Source organism: Accipiter gentilis, chromosome 31 (genome assembly GCF_929443795.1).
Source record: "Accipiter gentilis chromosome 31, bAccGen1.1, whole genome shotgun sequence".
NCBI classification, from domain to species: Eukaryota; Metazoa; Chordata; class Aves; order Accipitriformes; family Accipitridae; genus Astur; species Astur gentilis.
In genome coordinates this window covers 5,340,660-5,367,764 of record NC_064910.1, presented here as the reverse complement: position 1 = coordinate 5,367,764, position 27,105 = coordinate 5,340,660, and the positions used below count along the sequence as shown (strand labels likewise).

The 27,105-nt window shown below is 35.8% G+C and overlaps 1 protein-coding gene across 2 annotated transcripts in view; it reads left to right on the top strand.

Annotated features, from left to right (window-relative positions):
* The window catches only part of MRPS9 (mitochondrial ribosomal protein S9), a 34,715-nt gene that overhangs the window by 2,119 nt on the left and 5,491 nt on the right, over nt 1–27,105 (top strand). Inside the window, exons 2-7 of one of the 2 annotated variants that reach the window (XM_049834327.1) lie at nt 4,621–4,800; nt 13,350–13,412; nt 13,504–13,534; nt 15,786–15,865; nt 22,221–22,303; nt 25,059–25,134. In XM_049834327.1, the coding sequence (XP_049690284.1) occupies nt 4,621–4,800; nt 13,350–13,412; nt 13,504–13,534; nt 15,786–15,865; nt 22,221–22,303; nt 25,059–25,134 (513 nt within the window). Of the gene's footprint in view, nt 1–4,620; nt 4,801–13,349; nt 13,413–13,503; nt 13,535–15,785; nt 15,866–22,220; nt 22,304–25,031; nt 25,135–27,105 lie in introns of both variants that reach the window. The other variant, XM_049834325.1, reaches the window with a different exon arrangement.

Below are 27,105 nucleotides of genomic sequence, written 5' to 3'. Positions count from 1 at the left end.
ACTGATAGCAGAAAGAGGTGATAGCACTTTGGTGACAGTCTTTCAGAACTACATGCTTGGAAAGGAGTAGCTTCTTCTGCAGTTGTTAACTAAGCTAGAGTTGAAAAGCCTGTTAGTATTTGGTAACTTGTGCCTCAAAACACCTGGATCTAAATTCTGTTCCCCATTAGGCTTATCTGACACTTGCCATGTATCTATACATTTAGAGTTATCATTTATTTCCATAGCATAATGTATAAGCAAAACTTAAAGTGTAATTTGGTCAAATATGCACAGGAAGTAGATTTTCTGGGTGGGGGAGATGCAGTTTTACAGTTACCTGTCAAGAGACTTCATTTTGAGAAAAAGTTTCTTCTGATGAGACACTTTGTGAAATCGGGTATAAAAAGTAATATAAAATCACTTATGCATATTTGCTGACACCTTGTGATACCTTCTGATGTGTTTTGCAAAATGCTTCTTAAAACACGAGCCTGATACTGGTTCACATAGTTAGTTTGTAGGCCAACTGAAATCTGAGATTATGTAAACATTGTTTAAGTAAATCAATTAAACCACATTTTTGTAAAATAGGACCCTAGAAAGCCAAAACTTGCCTATTGATCGGAAAGTAATTTTTTAGAAACTTGGGGTGGGTCCGAGCATTTACATTCTGTATGATTGCTACATCATACATGTTTTTTCTTGTGCAACAAGTGACCAGAGGACTGCTGTTGGTATCTTGTATGTCTACTGGGTTCAGTAGCACTAGCTGTGCCAGTAATTGGAGCAATGGACAGAGGGCAGCTTTAGTCCTACCTGCTGATATGGTTATACAGCTACAGCTCTGCATCTCCTAGTGAAGTTCTATCCCAAAGATGCTTTTTTAGTACAAATTCTTTTGTGCACTAAATTGTTTTGGAAAAGGAGATGATTGAAGCCTGCCAGCTTAGAGCATGGAAGCAGCATGAAAATAGTGCAACTGCATGTGTGCCACATCATTTGGTGTCATCTTCTATCTCTGTAACTATGTTATGTTGTAAAATGAACAGTGTTTTCTCTTGAAGTCAAGCATCCTGTTTAAGATTCCCCTTTCCTCCCATTCCAAAAGTACAGAAAGCTTGATTCGTCTGTTAGTGATACATGTTGACTTTATATCCATATAACTCCAGTGAAGCAAAACGAACAGGATGAGCAAACAGACAGGTACTAGTTATTTCTTTTCTTGGAAAAGATAGGCCACAGAAGTTGAAGTTGTCTGAAAAATGCTTATTTTTTTTTTTTCTAAGGCAAACTTTACATAAGCTGATTTTCTGTTAATTTACGGTCTCACTGGAAGATCAAGATTTGCCAAGCTGTTTTAATGCTAGGTTGCTTGAGAAGAAGTTGGGAGGGGAAGGTTAATACCAAGGGGTTTTGTCCAGAAGTAAAGGCTTTCTCTTCTCCCTTGTCCTGATGGAAGAGTCTATTATTTCAGGAGCACTGTTAATAACCGTTATTATTTAAAAAAATGGTGAGGCTGCTGTCTGCAGTAGTGCTCTATGAAACGTGTAAGAAGTGAATGCAAACCTCTGTGTTTTCCTTTAGAAAGTAGAGGAGCATGCTTTCTTGTTTGACTGAAATGCCAGAAGCATTTAGCTGTGCTTTGCAGTTCTTGCCTGTGCCACCCATGAAATAGTACTCTTATCCCAGAAGAGGTACCCAATACAATAGATATTAATTTGCATAAGAGGCTGTTTTCTAATTATGAACAGTTTGTGTGTCCAGGGAGTTTTGATTAGTGATGAATTGAAACTAGGGAAGAATATGAATAGCTTGAGGGAAGGAGGACAAAAATGAGAAAATTACAATAGAAATTGACAGGAATAAGATGAAAGCAATCTTTTTTAAAGTATTCTGTTTAAAGCATAGCAGAGAGAAAGCAATTTTGGGCTAAGTAATAAGGAATCATATGTTCATTAACAAGAATTACAAATAATTAGTTACTATTAAGACAAGTAAGACAGAAGATGAATTGAATTCTTTCCTGAGGAGTGACTAGGAGAGAAGAACAGGGAGTATGCAGAGATACCTCTGCTTTCCTTACTGCTTTCTAAGAAAATCACTGGAGCCTTGCCTGTGGAAAATGTGTACATTTAAAATTTTGATTATTCTTTTAATTCTGTATATGTCAATGTAACCTCATAGAAAATGTGAATATAAAGAAGAAAAAAAAAAAAGGAAGGGGCAAACCAGGACTAGCATTGCATATGATACTTATAAGCTGTGGAGAATATAAAGCAACAACAGGCTCTTCAGCACCAAATTCTGCCTTGGAGCTGTTTTTAAATATTTTCTGGCAGAGGTATTGGTTACTTTTCTGAAGGTATATAGCTTGGGGGGCATATCTTTATCTATGTCAGGTTGTAAAAGCATAGAGGGTCAGGTTTTTTCCATCTCGTGTGACCTTGTTATTCAAAGATTACTTTACCTTCTATATCAAACCTTACTGAAGTCACAGGACCTATCCTGCAGCACAGGCATTTGCTATACATAGGTTTAAGGCAGGGTATTGTAGTCTTTATTCCAAATTGAAATTTTAAGTGGGGTGGTTAGATATTTTTTTTTGTCTGTTGAAGCCTGAGACAGTCATGGAGAGGTAAATTGATCATGAATAGCTTTATGTATGTGCAGCAAATGGGATGCATTGTAGCAGTCCATGCTGGGCTGCCAAATGTACAGAATACCAACCGGGCTCTGTGAAAGTACAAGAAGATCTGTGTTTCATTTCCTGTTCATGTAGGACTTGGCCATGTAATACAGAACACCCAAAGCTTCTACTCACAGGAGTCACCTGACTTGTGTTACTGAGAGAAGGTGGATGTTTGATCTGCTTTTGTGTTTGTCTTGCAAATATGCCCATGTAATCTTGTTTTGATGAGATGTGTGTATTTGTATTGTTGTGGTTATAACTGGATTTGAAGATTACTGTTGTATTTGTATTAGTTACAGGACGATAGCAAGTATTTTATGCTGTTCATATTAGCTTAACTCAAAATGGTAAAATCCATCAAAATGGTCAGCATGTCTAAATTGTGATCTGGAGGAGACAATTCTTGTGACTCAGAGAATACTTAATCATTTCAAATACTAAGTTTATTCTGTTCCTCATAATAAGAACCTTAACTAGTTCACTTTGTTGTGCGTGTTTGGGATTTAATGTTTGACTAAAGGTAGACTGAGGCTGCAACTCCAGGAGCGGCAGAGGCAATTTAATAATTTGCTCAAAGGAGTGAAGGTAAAGAGAGAACTCCCTCTCTACTTCCTTGCTTCCAGTTGTGTAGTTCAGCCACCTTCTCATGTCAGCTTTGGCTCTTCTCAGGGCCTTCTCTGAATCACTGGGACTTAGCTCAGCTAAGAACTGCCTGCTCTTTGGGAAGAAGTAGAAGTTAGTGTTCTGCCACATATAGGGAGCTGAGCTGGCATGTAAAAGAGTCTGAGTGCCAGAGCTGGCACAGGGCAAGTGAAGGGAGTGGAGGAAAGAACGCTAGCAGGGGTGGACTGTGAGATAGACTCACTGTGCCTTGTGAAACTGCACTGTCTGTTCACAAAGCCAAGCTGTGGCACGTTGAAGGGGCTGGAGAGAAGTGTTTCGGGGTACTATTCTGATGAACAGAACTGGGCATTTTTCTGATTCAGAAGTGATTCTTTTTCTATCTTTGCTTTTGTCCCACACACCCTTTTTTATGTGATTCCCTCCCTCCCCCCTGCCCTCAGAAGACTAGACAAATAATCAGTTCTCATTCAGTTTGTGGAATAATTAAGCTGCAGAGGACTTTAATACTAATGTTGGAGAGACAAAATAGTGCATAATATTGGCACTAGGCCAGAATTGGGACATTACAGCTCTGTCAGTGAAGCTCCTGTTCATCTGGCAGAGAGCTTGATTGAAATTAGTTGTCTTAACTACTGATTGTCTTGATAGAAGAGAAACCAAACGTGTATCCCGCAAAGATCAAAAGATAACTTGTCCCCTGAGTTCTGAGCTGGAACGATGCTCAGTAGTATTTGCTGGTGAGAACTACCCTACTAGTTTTCTAATAGTTTCACCTGAGATGGTAAAATAGCTTAAGAACCATTATGGCACTGTGAACAAGGAGGGAGCACTGCATAGCCTTCCCAGAGCCTTTAGCAGTATTTGTGAAGCCACGTGTGTCAGAAAGCCACTAGAGAGCTGCCCTGCAGATTCTTTTCATACTTTGTTATGGGATGCCTTTAGGTAAAGGCAAAACCTGCTTATTTGCTGATAGATTTTTATTTTCTTTTAAGACTGCATCTGTTGATCAGCGCTGTGTTTTGCTTTTGCTGGATGTTCATGACGTATGATAGGACGTTTCTTTCCATCAGAAAAATCTTCTGAATTAACCATAATGTGTGGAATGTTCAACTTTTAGAATGTGTTTATCTGTTTATGGGCATTAAACAATTGGAAGAAAATGGTCTCATGAGTAATATTGCCTTTTCTAACTTATTACAATAATGTGTTGAATCTTGTTATAGGTATGAATGGCTTGTTATACTATTCATTTTATTTAGAGCTCACTGTGCCAAAAATATAAAATAAATCTCTCACTTTTCTTTTTTCTTTTTTGTTTTTATTAGGCATTAAGGCTAATCTATACCACTACACCAGTGCAGAGAAAAAATGTAGGTGCCTCAGGACCTGAAAAGTACACGGAGGAATTTATTAAAAAACAGATTGAAGAGTTCAACCTAGGAAAGAGACATTTAGCCAACATGATGGGAGAAGATCCAGAAACTTTTACCCAAGAGGATATTGATGTAAGTACAGTTGCTCTGTTGGAGAAGTAATTTACTGTAGAGTTTCAGATATTGAAAGCACTTTACTTCAGCATGAGCCCCTCAGCTCTCTGTGAATTTTAATCAAACTGTCAGAATAAGAAAGAATGCTACTATACATTGCAAACATTGCAACTGTGACTGTGAATAGAGATTCTACCCCAGCTACCATGTGAGGTCAGACATCACAGTATAGAGCTGTATACCATATCTTGCTGAAGCACAGTAGGTTCTTTTTAAAAGTACTAATGGATAATCCCCTTGATCAGAGGTTATAAGAGGCACTGTAAAGGTTTATGTAGCACTTCGAAACGTTTACCCACAATTTGACCTGCTGTGTATATTTAGGTCAGGTTTTCTTGTACGATACTGTGGTTGCTGGTAATCCAAATTAAATTTTATAGGATGTTTTACAGCTAACACTCTGGTTTAGCTTAGGGATTTTAATATAGACGTGAATTTAAGCTCATATCAGTAGCTCCAAACATACTATTTTATTGCCATTCCCTCTGACAAATGACAGATGCGTGGCCTCCTCTTTCTCTGTGTCATTTAGGCTCATGTATAGATATGCCCCCTTTCACTCAGAAAAATGTTTTGTTGCATGGATTTTTTTTTTTGAATGTCCCACCTGGTCGTCAGTTCTGTCATTTCTGTCTTATTTTATCACACATCAGAGGTAGAGAGGAGAGATGTCATTTGGTGACATTCACTCTTAGGTGAAGCTGTGTGAAGAAGTCTCATGGCTGAAGCTTTCTCTGTGCAGCAGCAACACTATTAATATAGCTATGGCAGTGCAGTATATCAGCAGGGCCCTTAGGGTGGACATAGTAATGTGGTACGTGCCAAAAGAGAGGTGTGTGTGTGGTTCAGTTTTTTCAGAGTGAGGAGATTGTTTGTGTGGCCCCTGAGTGGCAGAATTCTGTCAGCATAGCTGTGTCCACATAAGAGGTCTTGACAGTGCTTATGCCAAGAGAGAACTACATCTGTAGGTGGTGATACAGGCTGATTTCAAACACATTTGGTAGGCTTCAGAACTAAGTTCTGAAAACTTCTCTGAAAATAGACAGCAAAGTAGAGAAGAGATACACAGTTAATGGCCTGCTGAGAAAAAGGCTGAAATGAGACTTGAGTTTTATCAGGTATCAGAAAATCCATAAGGGAAGCTTGACTTCAAGTCATAAATCTGTAGGAAATCAAGCTTTACAAGTACAAAGCTGTGCACTGGTACTGTGACTACTTTCGTTCAGAATCGTAGATATCCTTTTGCTCTTCTACAGACAAGTACCAACGCGGAGACCCTTCCAGTCTTAGTGTAGGGTGGATAAGGTCCTGTCAACAGTAAAAGTATTCATTGAGGCATCTGGGTCAGCAGTAATAGCAACCTGTTTCTTTACATTAGCTTTCTTATTTCTGTACAGACTATAGGATTTCCTTTTCCTGTATTTTTCAGATGGTTTTTCTTACCTGTAATGACCTTTATCTTTTTGAGTTACTTTCTTGTAAAGTATTCATGCACAGACCTGCCACCAGAATACATCCCATGTTAGTACAGTACGACGATGGTGCTAATAGTTCAGTTTGTTTGCCTGAAAGGTTAATGGTAGGAGAGTGCATTAATCTGCAGTCTGGCTTCCTTCCTTGATAGGGTCTAGGGGGAAGGCTTACAGGCAGCAAGACCGCAAGAAATGGAAAATGACCATATCTAAGTAGTGGTTTCTTCTTTATGAATCCACAGCACTATGATCATTTGCACAAAATTAACTGAGCTCCATCATTAGTAAAAGCAGATTCATTCTGGTAATTAGCTTTTACAAATGTAGTGCAGGTGACGTGTATGGGACTGCTTTGCAGACTGTTTTTGAAAAGAGGGAGAAGTGCAGCCAAAAGAGTAGTGTTTTGTTTGGTGATACCAAGTATCTGTGGTACATGTTTGATTTCTTCATATTCCATCAGGTGTTGGAAAATACTTAGAGTGTGTAATAGTGTCTGCTATGCATAATTAAATTTCTGTTATAAAAATATAAAAGCTGCTTAAGCACTGGCAGGAGAATTATCAAGCTTTACATTTCGAACAGTAATAATTCTTTCTGATGAGTGCTTATATACCACCGTGTCTTCTACTGTTAATCAGTCTGTGCAGTGTATTTCAAAAGTAGACGTCATAGGATTCTGTCCTTCACTGGAGTTTTAGGTATAGTTTAATAAAAGCTAAACCTTGTGAAGTTTTGAACAGGAAAATAAGTTGACTTACTTGCTAATCCTTCTGGATGTTGTGGAAGCAGAATTGCCTCTTACTGATGCTTTTATTTAGGAATGAAAAGTTAAGCTGTGCATTACAACTGTATTTCTGGAGGAGAAAAAAAAAATCCAGCAAATTGATATATAACTCTGCAGAAGTCTACCAATTGCTTTTTAATTGGTATTATAGACCTCACTCTGTAGCTAGGATGTTTTATTCTCCTATGTGTGAATATGTGCTATGAAGTTTTTCTAATTGATTTGCTTTGCCCATTCCATTTGATGTATCATTTTTCACAATATTTCATAATTTGTGCTCATTTCTAATGAACAGAGTCGTTAGGACAGGCATGTCTAAGTACAACTGACAGCTAACATTAGGTGCCAGATGCAGTTTATAAAGCTATGTAGAACTGCAGAGAACAGTTTAAATAAATTAGCACCTGTACATTAGTCTCACTTGCTGGTAATTTATAAGCGAATCAGTAGAGATGACATTTAGGTAAGTCATTGATCAAGTTAACAGCTGCATACCCACTGCCCAGCTGGGATACCTAATTAATAGAGATTGCAGTCCTGACCTAGTGCTTTTCCCCAGTTGAGTCTGTAATCCTTTTATTTTGTGATTTAACTTTAACTTATGGTTGTAGTAAACAGCCCACCTTCATTTTCCACTGTCAGTTCTGTGATATTCTGCTTTAAAGCCCAGAAATCTAAGTAAGATTAATACAAGAAAAGCATCTTAATCTTCATGACCTATTTATATGTCAGTATTTTTATTATTCATTTTTATGCAGTCACTAAATGCTCTCCCAGATATGAGCTCATCATAAAGCAATACTCTTTCCCCATAAGAGTTAGTAAAACTCAAAAACTAGAGTTCTATGTTGATTTTTCTCTTGTCGTCTGCCTTATGACCTAATAGATTGTTGTCAAGCAGATGGAATAATTTGAATCTAAAATACATGTTTATCTTCACTAGCACATATATTGTTGCAAAAGTACCAGTAAGGTTGTTAACTATGAAAAGGTTAAATGTGGATAAACTATACCCTATGAGGAATGAAGTTTCTTTCAATGAATTAAGATGACTTTAATGAAAAATAGGTTGTGTGCAGTTGCTTTTAAAAGTGGCTCAGCACATCTGATTTCTAAACATTCAAATTTTAGCAATGCAGAGTGTTAGAAATGAGTGAATATTGGCATATGTGAAATGTCAGAAACATTATTCAGAACAAAATGCATTTCTGAACTTTCTATTCTCTGTGAGAAGAGTGTGTTGTCCAGCATTGTCCTCCCAAGAAATATTGGATTTTGTATTGTTTTTTAAATAGCTGAAGCTAGAATGCTTTTTTCAACTTTTTTTTCCAGTGGAGCCAAACTCTGCATCAGTATTTTCTTTATTTTGTATTAAAGTCCATCTGAGCTGATGACTGCTGTATTTTTTTTTTTACTCTCTTTAATACTGTTCAGTTTTGAAAAGTTGAAATGAAGATAGAAATAATGAGTGTTTCTTACAACGGGTTTTTGGCTTTTTTTTTTTTGCTCTGCAAGCTCTGGACAAGACATTAATTTTTGTTTTGAAAATGATTAGTTAGTATAAAAATAATGTAATATTTAAAGAAGGTGGTTTTTTTTTTTCCATATAATGCTAGTGGGTTGTGTTGGTGGTTTTTTTCCCAAGTGATGGGGTTAAAATGTTATATCACTGTGAACTTGAAATTTCTTTCTGTCCCAGCTAGAATTCAGCTTTACATAAACAGCAACAAATGACTGGGGTGGTTTCAATAAATTGTAGTAGTTAGTTGTTAGAGGCAGCTTTTGTTTTACAAGGTAAACTTAGGTGTGTCACTGTGATTTTTTTTTTTTTGTTAATCTTTTTCATTTTGTGAAATAAAAAAACTGTTTCAAAGTTAACATTTCGCATCCCATTTTTGATTCATTCATTATTGATTCTGCCCCAGATATTCTGGATTTTGGAAGCTGAAAACTTAAAGAATACTGCTAGTGTGATTAGAAGCAAAACCAGCTGTTCCAGCAAACATCTCAGTCTGAGAAATGCTGAAGTACAGTGGCTAAATGTGAATCAAGAGGCAAGGTTTAAGAAGGGAAGTGGCTCTCGTGTGATCAAGTTGAGGAGTAGAAGAAGCTGAAACAGCTATCGCTTAAGCATTTCATTAAAACATTACGGCATAAAGTGTCACTTCTAACCTCAGTGTTTTGATGACTAAAATTTCGTATATATTTAAAAAGGAACGAGCTGGATTCTTGAGCTCTCTGCCTAAAAGGGTGCTGCTGCAAGGGAATCCAAGGTGGAAGTTTTAATTTTTTTTTCTTTTTTTGTTTTTCTTTCCTTGTTTTCTACAAAATACCTTTCCTCATGGGATGTTACTTAGATAACTATCTTTGCACGTGATTTGAGCAATGAAAATTAGTGGAATGTTTTGTGTTTGAGCTGTAGATTCAACAAAAGTGTGGGAAGACACTTGGGCAGGATCAATTTGCCCTGCCAAACCTCTCCTACTTATGGCAGGTTATTTAAGGACTGAACTGTTTTCAGTCTCCTTCCCCTATCCCAGTATGATTCAGTGAACTCTATTTGAATTAAAGTATTGAATTCTTAATTTATCAAGACATTTTTTTAAAAAATTAACCCTTACTGACCCAGCTGAACTTGTTTGATTCAGAGTTAGTCTCTGATATTTGAGAAAGTGAGCAAACAAAACTTCTTGGCTTGTAGATAAATATGAAGGGAAGGAGGATCAGAAGTCAGCATGTGCAACATGCACAATGAAGAGGGAGAAATGAAGGTGTGGCAGGTATGCTGAATTTGCACAACATGCCACATGCAGTGCTGGACAGATTATTTAATGAATTGGTTTGCATGTCTGAAAGACTGCCAAATATGTTTTTTTTTTTTTATAGCGATGGAAGCTTCTTTTCATTATTCCAACTGGCTTGAATTCAAACTTATAGCTGCAAGTGAAAGACATCGTGGTCCTGTGGGCAGTATATTGAATTATTGGGTCCCTCAGCAGGGGATGATATAAGAGGATTCCTTTTCATTTGTTACAGGAATGTTAAGTTTACCAACACAGTTTAAGAAATGTCTGATGTAAACCATCTTGTTACTAATATGTATTCATTATGATCTGCTATTTTTGAAGGTGTGACTACTGGGTGGGTTTTTTTCCTGTGTGGATCAACACTAGAGTTTGAAAACAAACACTTTCAAATCCTGAAGGAAATGGCTAAAATATTTTTTTTAGTAACTCATAGCAGAAGCTGCCTGTACCCATTCCACCTTTTTCCAGTAGTGTATGTAACAATTTTTGGAAACACCACTGTGTTACTAGGGTCCAGGGTTTTTAATCATGCTTCTGCTGAAAATAATTATGGATGTTTCTTCTTTAGAAAGTTGTGTTTTGTTTCCAAAGACAATGGCAACAGTGTGATTTAACAAATAGGATTGTGAAATGGCAGCCCAGAACCTGTGGAGGCTACAGTGGGGTGAATGAATCTTGTATAGCTGAAATAATGGCCTGAAGAGAGCAGTTCTTGGTCATATTCAGCACAACACTTCCTTTCTCATGTAGAGTTCAAGTGAAATTAAGCACTAAAAGAAAGATGGGGGCTGTGACCCTTAAGCTAAAAACCGCTCCTGGAATGGAAAACTGCAGTTAAATAGAAAAGGTTTCTTGGGAACTTTACTGCTAGCGTTTAAACCTCAATTAAAGTTTCAAGAGGGACTTTCACCTGCTTTTTTGGATGTTCAGGAAAATGCAGAATGTGCAGCTAATTCTCCAGAATTTTGACTCAAGACATGGAGATTCCTGAAAGGAAGCCTGTGTTCCAAATCTGAAGACATTGTCAAAAGATTTCAGGAAAATACTTCATTGTTATTTATGTGCTCCAGCTGCAGTTTGGAGAGACTAATTCTGATGTCATTCCTAAGGTTGATCCACCATCTTATTTTATGGCTAGTACATATGGGTGTTGAGAATCACAGTTTTTCCAAAGTACTCCTTTTCTACATAACTGAAACATTTGCATAGAAAAAAATCCGCTTCTATAAATTAAGTTTCTGAGAGGCAGACTGACTTGCTGTGTAGTTGCTAAAAGTACAGTCTGAGGACACAGCTATTTAAGAAGAAACTTCTGAATGAAGTTGAACTGGAGTCTGTTGCATCCCAGGATAGTTCCTGACAGGATGTAAAGACAAATACCTCGTCCTTGACTGCATTTCCATAAAAAGGGATAAGGTAGGAAGACTCTATTTCTTTCCATTTTGGAACAACAAAAAAAGCAAACTTATGAAGTGAACTATTATTATTTGGCTAGTTGTTGTGTGGAGAGCTGAAGGTTGGGATTTCTTAATGCAGGCTTTTTTATGCTTTAGTGTGAAAGACATGAGTATACGCTCAAGCAATATAAAGTAAACTTTCTAGAAGTAGGTCTCAGATGGTAGCCGCTTTCTTCATTATAAATGTTAAATTGTTATATTTGGCATTTATTAAGGTGTCATAGTTACAGTAACTGTTTTGACTGAGATTCTGGAAATGCTTGTATAAAGACTGTCTTAAGTACACACACAGCCAGTCTCAGTATCCTGTAATAAATTCTTTTAATATATTATATAAGGTGTTTGTTTAACATCATTTGGCTCACAGCAGATCTCTATTGTCATCATAATTAATCCCCATTTGTTCATAAATAGGTGTTCACCTACTGTGTATATGCATAAAATGCCCATTGACTAACAAATGGGAATACAGTAGTCACTAAGAGAAACAAAATTACCATTTCATAAAATCAAGTTAAGCCTTTTGTTTGCTTCAGAATTCTCAAAATTTCTGTTCAGAATGCCAGTAGGGGATTAATGAAAGTAATAGGTTAGGTCTTTTTACACTCCATGCATATTAAATCGGTTGAAGCACTGAGAAACCACTCCATGTCCATGGAAAAAATTATCAGCAAGTAATAGCCTTGAGGTAGCCTAACTAACAAAGAGCTGTTCTTCTTAAGAGAAGATTTTAAACTCTGATTTTATTGTAATTCTACTTTTCCGTACTGTCTAATGGAAATATAAACAAGAGCACTGCCAGAGGGGTTTATTCAGTTAGTCCATGTTACTGTACAAGCACAAGATTTCTGTCTTAAGCTCTGCTACCCACTGTCTGAAGTTGGCTACGCTTGCCAAACCCCTACATCTGGGGGTTTTTGATGGCTACGTTTTTCTGTTTTGTTTTTAAAACCAAATGGAAATAAACAGCTCTCATAAATGCATATTTTTGTTTTATTAAATTATGTTTCAGTTACATTGAAGAAGGAGAGTAAGATGATGTTGAACAGAAATGTGTGTCATTGGACTTAACCTTGTAAGGTGCTTTCCCATACATTTTGCCAAATTATTTGGAAAATTGGTGTACCTACTTTATTTGTTGAAGGCAAATAATAACTTCATAGATCACATGAATAGTGGTGGATATTAAGTAGGTTAAGTAAAAGCGAATGATGTACCTTGTACTTAGTGAAAACAGGGGGAAACAATGAGTGTGTAATGAATGTCACATACCTTTCTAAATTGTTTTAGCAAACCCGTAGGTATCTAAGGAGAAGAAAGATGGCATTTAAGAGACTTTCTTTTCTAAGCAATTAGTTCAAGTTCAGCAAAGATTGTAGTGACTCACATTTGTTTCCAAATGCAGTGATCAATGAAATGCTTATTTAGGCTATGTAAAATACCTTCTACTGCCACAACAAACATTGCTTTTAGACTTGAGGAAATGTCTGTAGAAACTGGGATTCTAAATGTGTAAAACTTTGCTTTGTCCAGTTGCTTTAAATAAAATTTCCATGTCTGTCAGTAGGCACTGTTAACAAGCACTGATATTTTTCAGAAAGATAAATGTTTCCTCTAGAAGTCACAGCACTTGAAATTTTAGGGGAAAATCACTGTGTATAAAGGTGGTCTTTGCACTTGAGTAGTTCTACTAAGTTATGATAAATGTATGCCATAAAAACTAAACTTTGCAGAAGAAAGTTCACTCATACTAATATAGTAGAGTACAGCCTTCAGAATGAGGTTTTACTTTCCCTGAGGATTCCTGAGGAAATGATCTGCTTTTCTTTTCAGCACAACATGTATGCGGCACTCTTTCTTACTGATTTGGTTGCTTGCTGTACAGAAGTTGCACTGTTTTTCTCTACAACAAAGTACCTAAGACATGTTTTGATGATGCTTTTGTAAAAAAGAAATTACATACATCATCTCTTTTTTTTTTTTTTAGAGAGCTGTTGCCTATCTCTTTCCTTCTGGCTTATTTGACAAACAAGCCAGGCCCATGATGAAGGTAGGAATTTTTTGTTGCATTTCTGAATAACTGTAGCAGGATATTTTAAGTAACTTTTTCCTTTTGCTGATATTTGTTTGTTTATTTACAGCATCCTACTGAAATTTTTCCAGAGCAGAGGAGTAAGTGTTCATAGATTTTTTTAATTTATTTTTATTATTTCTAAGTATTAGAGTTTTTGCATATGTAGAATTCCCTATTTTCACAGATTTACTTTTTTCCCCATGTTTCTAATAACCGCTAAGACATGAGCAGTAAAAGCTTGATCTGATATTCCAGTTTTTAGGATAAAAAAATACTACTGGATTCTGGAATACCAGTGGTCTTCTTGGACATCTTGTTAACTGACTATAGATAAATGTTTTTCATTGTTTAAAAATAAACAATAGGTAGGATGACGTGCGGAATCTGTTGAAGTCATGTGAAAACCTTTTGTTGAATTCAGTAGCTTTTTGTCAGAGCTGTCTATCTTGCCCATAAAATATTCATTAATACTATTTAAAACCAAAAGTTTTCCTGGTAACTTCATTGCTCTAAAAGCTTAGAAATTACAGCTTTGCAATTGCCAGTTGACAGAACAGAGAGAGTGGAAACTCTCCCAATCATGTCTCAGTTTTGACCTGTAAGTCCTAACTCTGTGCTTATGTCCGTACTGTCTTTGGTCTTGCTCTTGAGACACTTTATGAAGTCCTGGTTGTCAGTGATATGCCAATATGTCAGTGAGAACTCCACTGAAATTGCCAGATCAATCTTAGGTAGAATATTTAAAAGATATGTCAAAACCTGTTGTCCACTTATGACTCGGGTTTAGTATGAACTAGTAGCATGGGTGTGAAATTCTACATTCGCTGGGCTATCGAGTCCCACATGGACACTTCCGATCATAAGCAAAATCTTATTTTCCGTCCGTCCTTTTCCTCTTCCTGGAATTAATTGATGCTTGATTGTGTGTCTTTTAGAAAGCTGCCTAAATTATCCGAAATCTTGGATTTCAGCTTTCAAATGTTATCATACATTATTTTGTAACTTCATAGTATTGTGAAGTAGAAAGTGAAAGGGTTAGGAGAGAGTTAATCATTATGCAATTTAAAAATCCAAGGGCTGTTTTCTTGCAAAACTAAGCTACTATTCTGTATGCTTTCAGGACTAAAGAAATCTTTGAAATGCTAGCTGTGTCCTGAGGAGTGTAAAAACTAATTAGTATAAACGTGTATCTTTATTTACATCTAAAAATAACACTTTCAATAAGTATCTCTTTTAAAGCAGCTTTGTCTTGTCTATGCATTATGTCTTTGATAACTTTGAAGTACAGAAATGTAAATTTATACTTCAGAATGTTCCCTGAACGGTAATTTCAACAAAATATGCTTTCACAGCTGCATACATGGAAATTCACACATTCCATTAGTAGTGTGTGTGGGTAAAAGCCCCCTGTATTCCTTCTGTTCTAGTAAGTTTTGCATCTTTACATTCAACTTCTGCGATATTATGTCTTAATGTTCCAGTGCAATATATATCGTGCTTATCAGACAGGTTCTTTGAGTCTTGTCTTTCTCTATAGCTTATAGATAGTTTCGTTTGAACTTCACTGAATAATATAGCTGGGAGTTTCTCTACAGTTTAATTTGTAAAAGCTCTCAGGTTTTAATTTTTGTCACTTTATTTGGAAAAGATCTTTGTCATGTTACATTTAAGCTTGATTTTTTTTTCCGAAGTTGAAATTTATTTGTCCTTAAGTAACATTTTTTAATGAATAAAATAAACTGGATGTGCTGAATTATGTGGAACATATGTCGTCTTGCTGAACTAATTATAGCATAGGTCTGTGTATTTAAATATTCCAAACGTACCAACCTGAACAAGCCCTAAAACCACCCAAGTTCTGAATATAGTTGTTACCCACAAAAGACAATTGATACTTAGTTTAGTTTAGACATATTAATAAAAAATTTGCTCTGTTTAATGCACTGTTTTCCAGAGCTGTTAATCTTTCATCTTTCACAATCATTATGTAAATTTCAGTTGTCTCAATTTGTACTTTACCTATTCTAAAATGGATACTTCTGTCTGTAATACCAACTGTACAGTCTTTGAAAGTTTATTTAAGATGTACATGAGGGATTCCCTCATGTTAAATGATATTTAGAAATATTATTAAATATTTGGTTATAATTGCAGATGGAGATTGGTTTTTAACACGGTAGTCTAAATCATTAGATTTTCAGACAGGTTGAACACCCGTAAAATGTCTTTGTTCTATGATATTTAAAAAGGGAATCAGTATTATGAAAGAGGTTTATAATGGCAATTAAATACAAGGGATTTTTTTAGTGAGTGTATATTGCTTTCTTGTCTAATCTTGCTTTTCATTAGAAATCCAGTGGGGAGAAGATGGCCGACCATTTCACTTTCTCTTTTATACTGGCAAGCAGTCATATTATTCATTAATGCATGTAAGTATGTTATAACCTGTAATAAATAATGTTAGCTCCTAGTCAAGTACATGTTACTGTAGAGATGTGTATCAGGAGCTCCTGAGTTTACTCATGTTTTTGCAGTAGGCCATAATATCACCACTGAAGCTAAATGCACTGTATATTTTTATGTCACAATATCCATTATTGGGGGCATTTTTATGTCACATTTAAGAGAACAGACTACATAATAGTTCTTGCTTTAATTTTTGGTTTATTTTACAATTTTGGCTATGAACTGGGTTTGACTATTCAAACTGACTATTCATTTGACTGTTCATTGACTATTGAATGCTTTCTTATAGGCTGTATCTGGTTAGTAGTGGAGAATGCATATACAACAAAAATGGCTAGTTCTAGGAAAATTCATTGTAGAATAAAAAATAGTGGTTGTGTGGGATTTTTTTCCTTCCCCGTGAAGGGCAAAGCTATAGGAAATGTTATTTGTGCTGACATTTAGTGTGAAGAAAATTTGCATTTAAACTGCTTAATTGATTTTTCTAAGACTGTTCCATTCATGCAAACTTAAGGCTTTTTCTGACTAGTATGGTTCCAGGAGTAAAGGATCTGCATCTCTTTATCTTTATGAAAAAAGCTGTAGCTAACAGGACATCGCTAGACCCTGGGTCTTAACATGGATTATGAACAGACGTTTCATATCTATGACCATCAGTGGTGCAAGCATTATCTATGTCTTTAGAAGAGTTTATGTAAAGATGTGCATTTTTCTTACATGTACTTACAGAAGACAAAAGCATTAATAATGTATGCAGAAGTATTTAATTGGACAATCATTTCAGATTTTGTTTCCTCATTAGATAGTCTTAAAAAGTTAGTTCTATGGTTAGTCTGTTGTCCAAAAAAAAATTTTATGTTACCAAATTCGGTGCACAGCTTTACCAAGCGTAGTGTTTTTATTAGAATTATCTGATATTTATTTGCGTTCTACATACCCAAAGGACAAAATCCCCACTTGTCAGGTACATTTATTTCTTTGGGAGAATAAAAAACACACCCCACACCCCCCCTTTTTTTTTGTTGTTGACCTTGGGCAAATGAGCTTCTTGCCCTGGCAGAAATGAAATGAATGATAAATGTAGAGTGTGTCTTTGCTGAGTAATGGAGCTGCAGCATAGGCTTTCCACAGAGGTTTTCTCCTGCACAGCCTGAGGCAGCCCGAGGACCCCTGCTGTTCATTTAAATAGGTATGTCAAATCTGCCTCGAAACGCCGCTGGTTTGATCTGTGGTAATATTTGTGAAGGTTCCATATGGACTTGAGCCCCCTGCAGTGCTAAGAAATAATGTACAACGCTTCATGGTGCAGACGCAAATTTTCTCTGAAAAGGGATGCAATGCTGCGTTTTAGCTGTCGGAGAGGATGATGGAGCTGACGCGCTAGGCCTGTCAACTTGTTACACGGATGGGTTGCACGCAGCGAGGCTGTGGAAAATCTGTGCCTTTTAACTTTTCTACTTAATCACGGTTGTAGCATTGCCTTTAGACTGTATGCTACATTAATTCTCTTCCTGCCTTCTGCCTTTCATCCCAAGTTTCACGGAAAAAAGTAAAGCATGCAGGTCTTGTAGAGGAGCCTTATCAAACAGCTGTCATCTGACAAGCCATTTGCATTTGTTTTGGCTGAAACAGAGCAACCCAAGGGCAAGATGTTTTGTTGCATTCCATCATAATGAAGAAATTACAAATTTTACAAGGAGCATAAGTTTATTTTTAGCTCTTCCTAGCAGTTAGAAACAGTATGCAAGCTTGCCTTGGAAATCTCTAAAAGAATAGCGTGCATCTTGTTTCTAAGTGTGGCAACCACCTTAAAACAAATCGGTTTGACAAATGCATTTTTCATTAGTATAGGATACTTGAGTGTTCTTTGACCGTTTCTGAATATTTTCATTAAGTAGGCTTCTATAAACCTAAATCCGTTAAGTGAGGTTTAACGGGAGATTTTTTTTTTGTCAGCCAAATGAAAGCTGAAATCTGCATGAAATTCCCAACATTGTTTTAACCTCTTATTAGACTAATGTGTATTTAAGAAAATGTATTTTTAAGTCTCAAAGCTAATTAATTTGGCTAGGGGAAAAAAAAAAAGGGTTGTATGTTAATACTAAGTAATCAATCCCATTTGAGGATGTCCTTTAAATTGCTACATTAAGTCTAATAAATCGGATAAACATAGTATTTAGCTTAAACTTGTATGCCATTTATTGCTACATAGACTCATGTAGAACTTGAATTTTATTAATTGCTAGTAATATAACTGGTCACAGCATTATTCATTTAGTTAATGCTAATAAATAATATTGTCCACTTACTAAAAATAAACTGTATATTTGCATGTATTATAACTGCCAGTATATATGTTGTTATGACTTGAATATTAAATGAACTTTCATAAAGGATATTTGCTTTATACTCCATTGTTGTCTTTGTTCTGCCTGTTGAATAAAGTTTAGCTGTAGGGAAAGGGACAATTTATTTTTCTTGTGATACATGAAAGAATGTTTCTTGCATGAAACACCATTTCACAAACAGTTGATAGTATATTTGATCATCTTTTAACTTAAAAGTTTTTCAGAGTAATAGCATATTTTTGTAATGTGCAGAACAAGACAGAATGGTCTCTTCATACCATTCTATCATGCTTCTTGTACTTTTTTAGAATTATCAGAGGTTGTAGATCAGGGGTAAATGCTCTAACAGTAGAACAGTGTAACTCTTAAAAAAACCAGAACCTAAAAACCCCCAAAGCATATGCTGAAGTCAAAACCACATAAGCAAAGAAAAACGCAAACTGTGATGCAAAATGTGGGCTCTGCAGCACATTTTAACCAAAACGTTAAAATTAAAATTTTTTTCCCCGTAAAAATATCTCCTTCTCGGGTTCCATTTGCTGATTTCTTCCCTAAATTTTTTTTATGACGGGTAAAATAAGAATATATTTTTTTTTTTTATTTTAGAAGAGAGCATCCTTGTAGAGATCTGAAATTTGATCTCTCTACTAGAAATGGAAGTGTCTCAGTACATTGCCAATCTTGTAAAATCAGCTGTTTTGATTGTGTAATAGCTGAGTTTACAAGACACACAGATGTGTACATTCATGAATTGGACTATTGAATCCTGAAGTGATTAGTAAAACCTTCACCTGCCAGCTTTGAAAAAGCAAGTGTGTCTTCAGAAGCTTGCTTTAGCCGTTGGGGAGTGAAGATTTGTTGGATAAATTATTGGGCATTACATGTGATTCCTGATTTTGCAAAGGCTCACTTTACTTCATATGTGAGTGGTTCTTTTAGTCTGTTGACTTCATCTCTGCAGAGAGATGATTAAATACATGCATTAATTTTTTTTTAGTACTTCAGACCAAAATTTTGTTTCTGAAGAGATGCAAGTCCACTTTCATTGCCAGAAATAAGCAGGAAATTATATTTAGTGTTTCTCTTACACTTGGAAGTGTTTTAAAATACCACTTTTTAATGTCGTTTGACTTCATCTCCTGTGTAAAGGGTTCTTTGTATGAATGGACATGATTACTGTAATTTAACCAGAACAGTGTAAAGGGATCATTTGAATTCTTAGAAGCGCACATTCTTAGAACTTAAACAGGCTGTGGAGTGTTGGTGTTCTTTGGGAATACCTAGGGAGGGTCTTTGGGAAAATCTTAGTGTTCCAGCTGTTGTAAAGCTTGCTTTGTTGTTGTAACAATGAATTTCTGAGGCTAAAAACTAGTGGGTCACAACCCATATCTCATTTTATATGCCTGTGTTTATCAGTAGTTTCTGAATATGATGGCAAAATCCTTAAGTCTTCCTTTAACTTGTGTCATGTTACCTGAAAATACTTCAGTTGCTGTTTAGAAGCAATTCTGACCATAATCAGTCTGTCCTAAGGTGACAACTGTGATTCCCTCCCCCTGCCCTTTTTTGAAGAACTGTGATATAGTTGTGTTTTTGTTGAGCTCCTGGTTCATCTATTTTTTTTTGCTGACCATTCCAATACCTAAGAGTATGTGCCAGAGCATAGTGAAGATGATGGGTATTCCTCAGGAGGCAGACTGCTTTTGCCAGGTGGAAGGTGACACTGTGCCTTCCGAAGGCGCGAGGTAAGCTGAGAGGCTAGCAGTAAAGTGAAAAGCCTCCTTACACATTTATAAGACCGAGTAACCCAGTACCTCCTCTCATCACCTAACACCAAAATATCTTCTTTGTGCCTGGTTTGACTTTTTCCAAACGTAGAAACTCGTGGAGCTCCCAGGAATCTCTAAGCCTCTACCAAGTGAGCTGTTCCCAGATGGCCGAGGGGCAGCCGCAGTCCTGCTTCCCCTTCTCTTCCCTCCCTCTACAGCCCAGAGCAGAAGCTTCCATACCGATTCTTTCTCACGTCTAACTACAGATGCCTAAAAATTGCTTGGTGTCAGGCACATCTCATGTCCTCTAGCAGAAACCACGGCTGTACTTTTAATGTATAGTCAATAATTTTTGCAGCCTAATAGCTCTGGATGGAGCCGTTAAGATTATTAGTGATGCAATGTGAATCTTGCCCAAAGTAGTGCTATGATATCTTTTTATCTTAGAGATCTACAGATATATTTGTGAGGTTTGGAAATATTTGAAAATATGATTTGTTGTGCTCTTTTATATGATGCTTCCTGTGTTTGAAAATAAATAGACTTTTTCCGAGTTGAAAAATTTTCATAGTTCCTATCTGATCTCTATCAAAAATGAAGGATTTCTGAAAGGCATACTAGTATAATGCATGAGTTCTTATGCTGTCTCAAAAGCAGACAATTTTGTACTTCAGGATTTTACACTGTGGAGTTACTCCAAAAATACTTCAGTTCCACTGTGCTGTTAAAAATGTCACCAATGACCTCCATCAGAGACTTCAGTGAATTGTCCCTATTTAAATGCTTTGAGCGCAGCTCAGATAACAGTCTGTTCTTAGTTCATACGTTTTAAGTACAAATATTTTTAGTATAATATGTGCGGGTGTTTTTATATTAGTGGATAAATCAGTTTGAACAGTAGGTGTTTATAAGCAAGGGGGGTTTGTTTTGTTTTTTTAAAATGTGAACTGTTGCTGAAATGTCATTGCATCCTGTTGCAAATTCCAGTATTATGTTAAGAACTAGTATTTCATTGGTTAATTTCTGACAATACAGAGCGGTCTCACATTGCTTCTTTCACTGTTTTTTGTAAGTAATACAAAGAAAAAGAAAACCCCAACCATTGCTCCTTCTCCCCACTAATTCTTACACTGTAGTTTCTCTCTAGTATTTGGTAAAACTCATTATATTAATAAGGTATATGAAAGTGATGATAAGCTTTCTGTTTTCACTTGTTAATGGAAGTAAGTTATTTGGCATGAGTACTTTGTTGTAATACAACAGTCCTGTTTTGTTTCAATATCATTTATAATTATTCTACAAATACTCCTATTTAATTTGTGATTTGAATCACTGTTGTAATTTAGAATATTAGATGTTATATTTTAGAACTAAATAGTCTCTGAAGTTCACGAACTGAAAAAAAAACCAAACCAACCCAAACCCGAAAATGCTTTATTAAAAGTATGTTTCTTCTGTAATATTTTCAGTGTGACTTTTTTGAATATTTTTTTCCTTTTGTCTTTCTGAAGTGTTAAATCTCTGTCACAGCATTGTTTGAAAATAATAGCATAGCTAAGAATTTTGAGAAAACTGTTTAAAAAAATACTGAAAATTCAGAGTAAATATATCTTAATGTTTGAAAGAACAGAAATTCTGATTATGGTAAATGTACAGCTTTATGTGTGTCCCTATACACATGCCTGGGTAAGAGGGAGTTCTGACTGATAGAGACCACCAATAAAGCTGACACTCTAAATGTACAAAAATCTAACTGAATGAGATTATTTACAATCTTAAGCCTTGCCAGTATTTTGAGGTAGTCAAACTAAAATGTGGCTGCACTGATGAAATTATTGTGAAGTGTGTTTTGGAGTTACATCCGTTATACAAATCCAGTTACCTTTCTGTATACGGTTGAGAATTAATTTTTTTACAAACACATGTAAGAAGGCAACAAACACTGTTGAATAAGAATAGCAGAATTCAAAATTAATTACTTTGAACTGCATATGAAAATACTGTATATACTGTCCTAAATGTTTGTTGGTTTTGATTTAACTTGCTATATTTTTTTTTAATTGTCAGAGCTCTGCTTGTTTTCTGACCTCTGCGTTTTAAGTGTTTGGAGAGTAAAACAACATAAGCATGTGTTTTAAATAACTAAATTTAAATATTAAATGGAAAAATGCATTTAAATACTTTTTCCATATACATTTTAGGAAACATATGAAAAATTGCTGAATGTTCAGAAATATCAAGACCAACTGGCAGCTCAAGACCTTCTTCCTCAGAAGGGAAAAAAGTAAGCTTCCAGTTAGAGTGAATATTGATACTAGTTTTCTTTAAAATGCTTCAATATGTTCTTTTGGCACTTCTTGTAGTTCTCCACCCTACCTGCCTTTTATTCCACAAACACATTTCCAGACTTTTCCCCCACTCCTTGTCTGATATTTGTATGGTGATTTCAGGCTGAAAGGTCTTAGCTGTAGTATGTACGTTGTGGAGTGCTGACTTCTGACTGCTAAAATGGGGAAACCTCACCTATTTCCCTTCCTCTTTAATCTCTCCCTGCAAGATCTTTTTAATATTCTCTCCTGTATAAAAGTTCTGAAGTGTGATTTGAAAATAAGTAGAGAATATCTAGGATTCTATGTTTCTGTATATGAAGTTTTCTAATTATTTCTTTATTAAAGGTTTTTGAAAAAGGAGGTAAACTCTTTATAAGAGCATAAGGCCTTTTAAAATTCCAAAGAAGTTGCTTATTTGTTGGAAAAATCCTAAGGCCTGAAGCTGAGCTTTTTTAATAGTCTTTCATTAATTTTAGTTTTTGAATATTTTTTACTTACTAATATTTAACTTGAAGAGTATCAAAATACTTATTTCACTCTCTTTCTTCTAATGGCTTTGAACAGCTACATCATCAAAAACTATAGTAATTTTAGAAAAGTTTATTTGGTTGGATTTGTTTAAATATCACCATTATTAGTAATTGAATTTAGTTTCTCTTCTTTTTCTTCTTTAACGTCTCACAGCAAGCTCTTCAGCTAGTTAGCCACTGGACAGAAAAGATACATGTCAACCAGAAGCAGCTATGGGAGATGCTACAGTTAGTTTCTTAGTGCATACAGTCAGCATTTTCTTTGAAATGGCTATTTGCTTCAAGAACTGTTTGTTTCTCTTAGGCTGTATTCTTGATTTGCTATTTTGAGATTTTTGTGCAAGGATTTTATGATCTATTAGAATATTAAATTAAGCAAGTCTTAAAAGAAATGGATACAGCTAGGAAGTTTTGATTTTGACATGTACTGCTTTTCTGTATAGTTACTTTTTCACTGTCCAAGTTGTTTTTATCTCTGTTCTTGCTGTGTATTTTCTAGCCAGATTTATGTCCTGTTCCAGTTGCACATCATGTTGGTTTGTCATTTCTTAATTTCAGCCATTTGTTGTTTGTTAGGAAGAGAAAGGATTAATTTGCTGAGATTATTTCAATTTCTTAAATAACAGAAGTTCATGTTTCTTCATGATAGAAATACTGTCCTAAGACCCACAGAATGTTTTATCTTGGATTCATGTTAACTTCTGAGCAGACAAGAGAAAAAATGAATTTAGTTTCTTGGTGTATGCTGCTGAAAAATAACCTGACTCCTTACAGAGCTCAGCCAGTGTATTTACTTATGTGAAAAATGACCTAAAGCTAGTCAGAGTTGAAAGGTTTTTTCTATGTTAGGTTTGTAAAAGCTCAGAGAATTTGAAGGATTTCTAAGACTTATTTTCCACACTGGATATGGTACTTCCTGTGAGATTAGCCTGGATAATTTACCTCCGAAGTGTAGGTAAAGGGTAAGTGGGAATTGCTGTTTTGGTTGTTTTTTGGGGGCTGTCCTGTCCCGTCCCCCCCCCCCCCCCCCCCCCCCCCCCCCGAAAATAATCTATTGTGTTATTGTGTACATATGCTGTAATACTAAACTGTAGAGTTAGGACCTGATCTTAAACTACTTTAAGTTTATAGCTTTTCACATGTAAAAAATGTCATTGACTTCATTGGCAGTAGCAATATGTAAATGCAATTATATACTTGACTCCGTCAGTATTGGAAACTTATTTTAAAATTATTGTGAAAACCAGCATTGTTTCTAAATAAATGTTTCTTATGCCCTGACTCAGAAAAGCATTAAAATACATACTTAAGACGAAGTATTACTTAAAATCACCTATAGAAGGAGTGCTTTTCTAAATCACAGCTTCCTTAATGCTGCTAAAAACATTCATTAATATTGTTTCTAAAAAACCTGAAGAGGTAAGAAGCTAGTTGCAGCTTTGCCTTAAATTTACCTGGTAAGGTTGGCATGTATGTTTACGGTGGCATTCTGTTTAGTTGTTCACGTTGTATCATGCATATTTCACAAAGCTTTATTTCAAACATTGGGGGTTTTTTGTGTTAGCATCTCCGTATGAAGCTGTTTTCTTGGAGATTTCTGCTTTTGCTATCACCGCTGCAGTTTCTGTGCTGAGCAGGTAAAGGTTACACAGTAGATAGAATACAGTGTGTCATTGCTGCATTAGTACTTTGACTATGCTTACTGCTAGTGGAGTTTTTTGCATTGATCAGAAAAGTAAAGACCAGAGGTAAAATTCTGTTACTTCAGAATTCATTTTTAACGTTCGATTTTTTTTTTTTTTCCCCTTTTGCTGCTTGTAAACCAAATTTTCCCTAGCAGCAGGTTTTTAAAACTAAGTCCTAAGTTGTGGGGAAGATCACTTACTATTACAATATTACTCTAGCTCAATCTCGAACTTCAATAATATGAATAATGTGTAACTGATACTCATAATTTTCATGTGGTTAACTCAATACATGAAGTTACCATCCCTTTCAAAAGACAGATCTTTTAAAATCAATGTAGGCATTCTCATGTTTACTATAGGAATGTGATCTGTATTCATTTGTAATGGAAAATGTATTTCTGAACGAAGACTGACTGTATGTGTGGTCCTTTGTGATGTAACTCTAATTGCATGGTTAATTAAAGGGAGAATATATGTGATATTTTAAACAGAAACCTGGCTGGCAGCAGATGGCTGACTAAGATTGAATTGGAAGAAATGTTGTTAGAAAAACTGTCAGATGATGATGTAAGTAATTAATCTCTCTAATCTTAAGGAGGGTTGTATCTTAAAAATACAGATTCTGGGTATATTTTTGGATACTGAAAAGGTACTATGTAGAAGCAGGTGCTTCCTTCTCATGAAGTCTGTATATGCTCACAGCACTGTCACATTCATGTTTTGAAAAGTGACCTGTGTCACTTTTTTTATCTAGCACAGTACAGAACTATTAAGTGTTTTCCATTCTTACGAACACAGTTTAGTCTTTCTCCTGGTAACGTTGTGAGGCCTAGAGCCCTTGTTCCTTATTGTCTAATTATGTAGTCAGGAATGGAGTATAGTAACTCTTTATTATAGAAATAAACAGTCATTTATTCTAGTTACAGGTGAAAACCAGACAGGGCTAGAACCTCTGTTGCTTATTGTAGAGAAGGGGTAAATGTTCAACATGTGAAACACAATGGATTTGTGTAATGGTAAGCCTGCACAGGGTTTCTGATTATTTAATTTTAAGAAGGACATGATAATGATAGAAAAATCACAGAGAAGGCTGATCAGAAATGAGGAGTCCTTTTTCTTAGTGATTGGTTACAGAATCAATTATCAGAAACAAGATACAAAGCTACATAGATCTGTGGTCTGATACAGATATCTCTTGTTATATTCTCCTTGATATCAAAATATGGTGGGAGAGAGGAGGGTTTTGCAGTTTGCCCAGTATCTGAAAACTGTATCCCTGTCTAGGTTTGGAGTCCTTCTTTACATGTATCTCTGGGAATAAGACTTTTCATTCTGATAGTTGTATGCTTTTTTTTCTTGCTCAGAGCTTTTTTTTATCTACAGTCCCCTAAATAACATTAGATTTTGTAACAGCAGGTTCAGTCTATGTGGCCAGCTTCACTTTTCTTTTGGATGTTTAAGCTTGAATACGATAGTACCAGAGAATATAACACTGTTTGTCTGAGCATCCCAAGTATTTTCTCACCTAGAAACCATGTTCTTCAATCTCTTCTGTCCTGTGGGCAACATCATTGCAAAAATAGCATAGCAGCAGCAAACATGCCCTTTGCTCATTTGTCATCCAGGACAGTAACATGGGATGGTTTCCTTGTCTATGGGTGATGTGAAAAAGTCTCGAGCAGATTGTGGTCTGGAAATTACTGTTGTGAATTCTCTATCCTGGTATACCCAGGAGACTTCCTCTGTCTTGCTCGCGATAGAAGCAGTTGCCACTGAGCAGGACCTCAGTGTTTTCAGTAGCTCCTGTGTTTGGAGTGGCTGTTTTTCCTCTCAGGATGCCAGAAACTGGTCTAGTTGTACAACCAAACAGTTTGATGTTCTTCACTGCTTAGTTTTTGTACACTCTACGTGTGTAAAAGTAGACTACAGTAAACTAAAAAAAACAAACCAACAACAAAAACAAACAAACAAAACCCCCAAAAACCCACCACAACAAAAAAACCAACAAAACAAACTAAAAAAACCTCCCCCTCCCAAAACCTAAACCCTTTTACATACTGGCCTCTCACATGTAAAACCACAAAGCCTCAGCCTATAGGAACAAACATTGTTTAAATGTATTTGAAATGTCTCGGTATGAGCTACCTGTCTTAACTGCTCAAATTCTTACATTTTGCCATTGCAACAAAATTTTATGTGGTGGTTGCATTATTAAACAAAATGAGAGCTACTGATTTTTTTTTTCCTTTGCACTCTGCAAGTGAAAACTGTTGGAAGCTTTCTTCATCTATAGCCTCTATAATTTTAAAATTTTTGTATTGTTATATTTCTGCTCTTCAAAGGCTTAACCACATGTCTGTGTCGTATCATTAGACAGAAGTGGCTTTCTAAGCATTGTCAGAATTCCAGGGGCTATTGCTAGGCTACAAGAAAAGTATTGATTTTATGCTGAAGACTCTGGTAACAGAGGGAAGAAAAAACATTTTTAATAACAGCTTGTAAGTAAAGAAAACTTCAAAAATAAGGTTATGATATCTG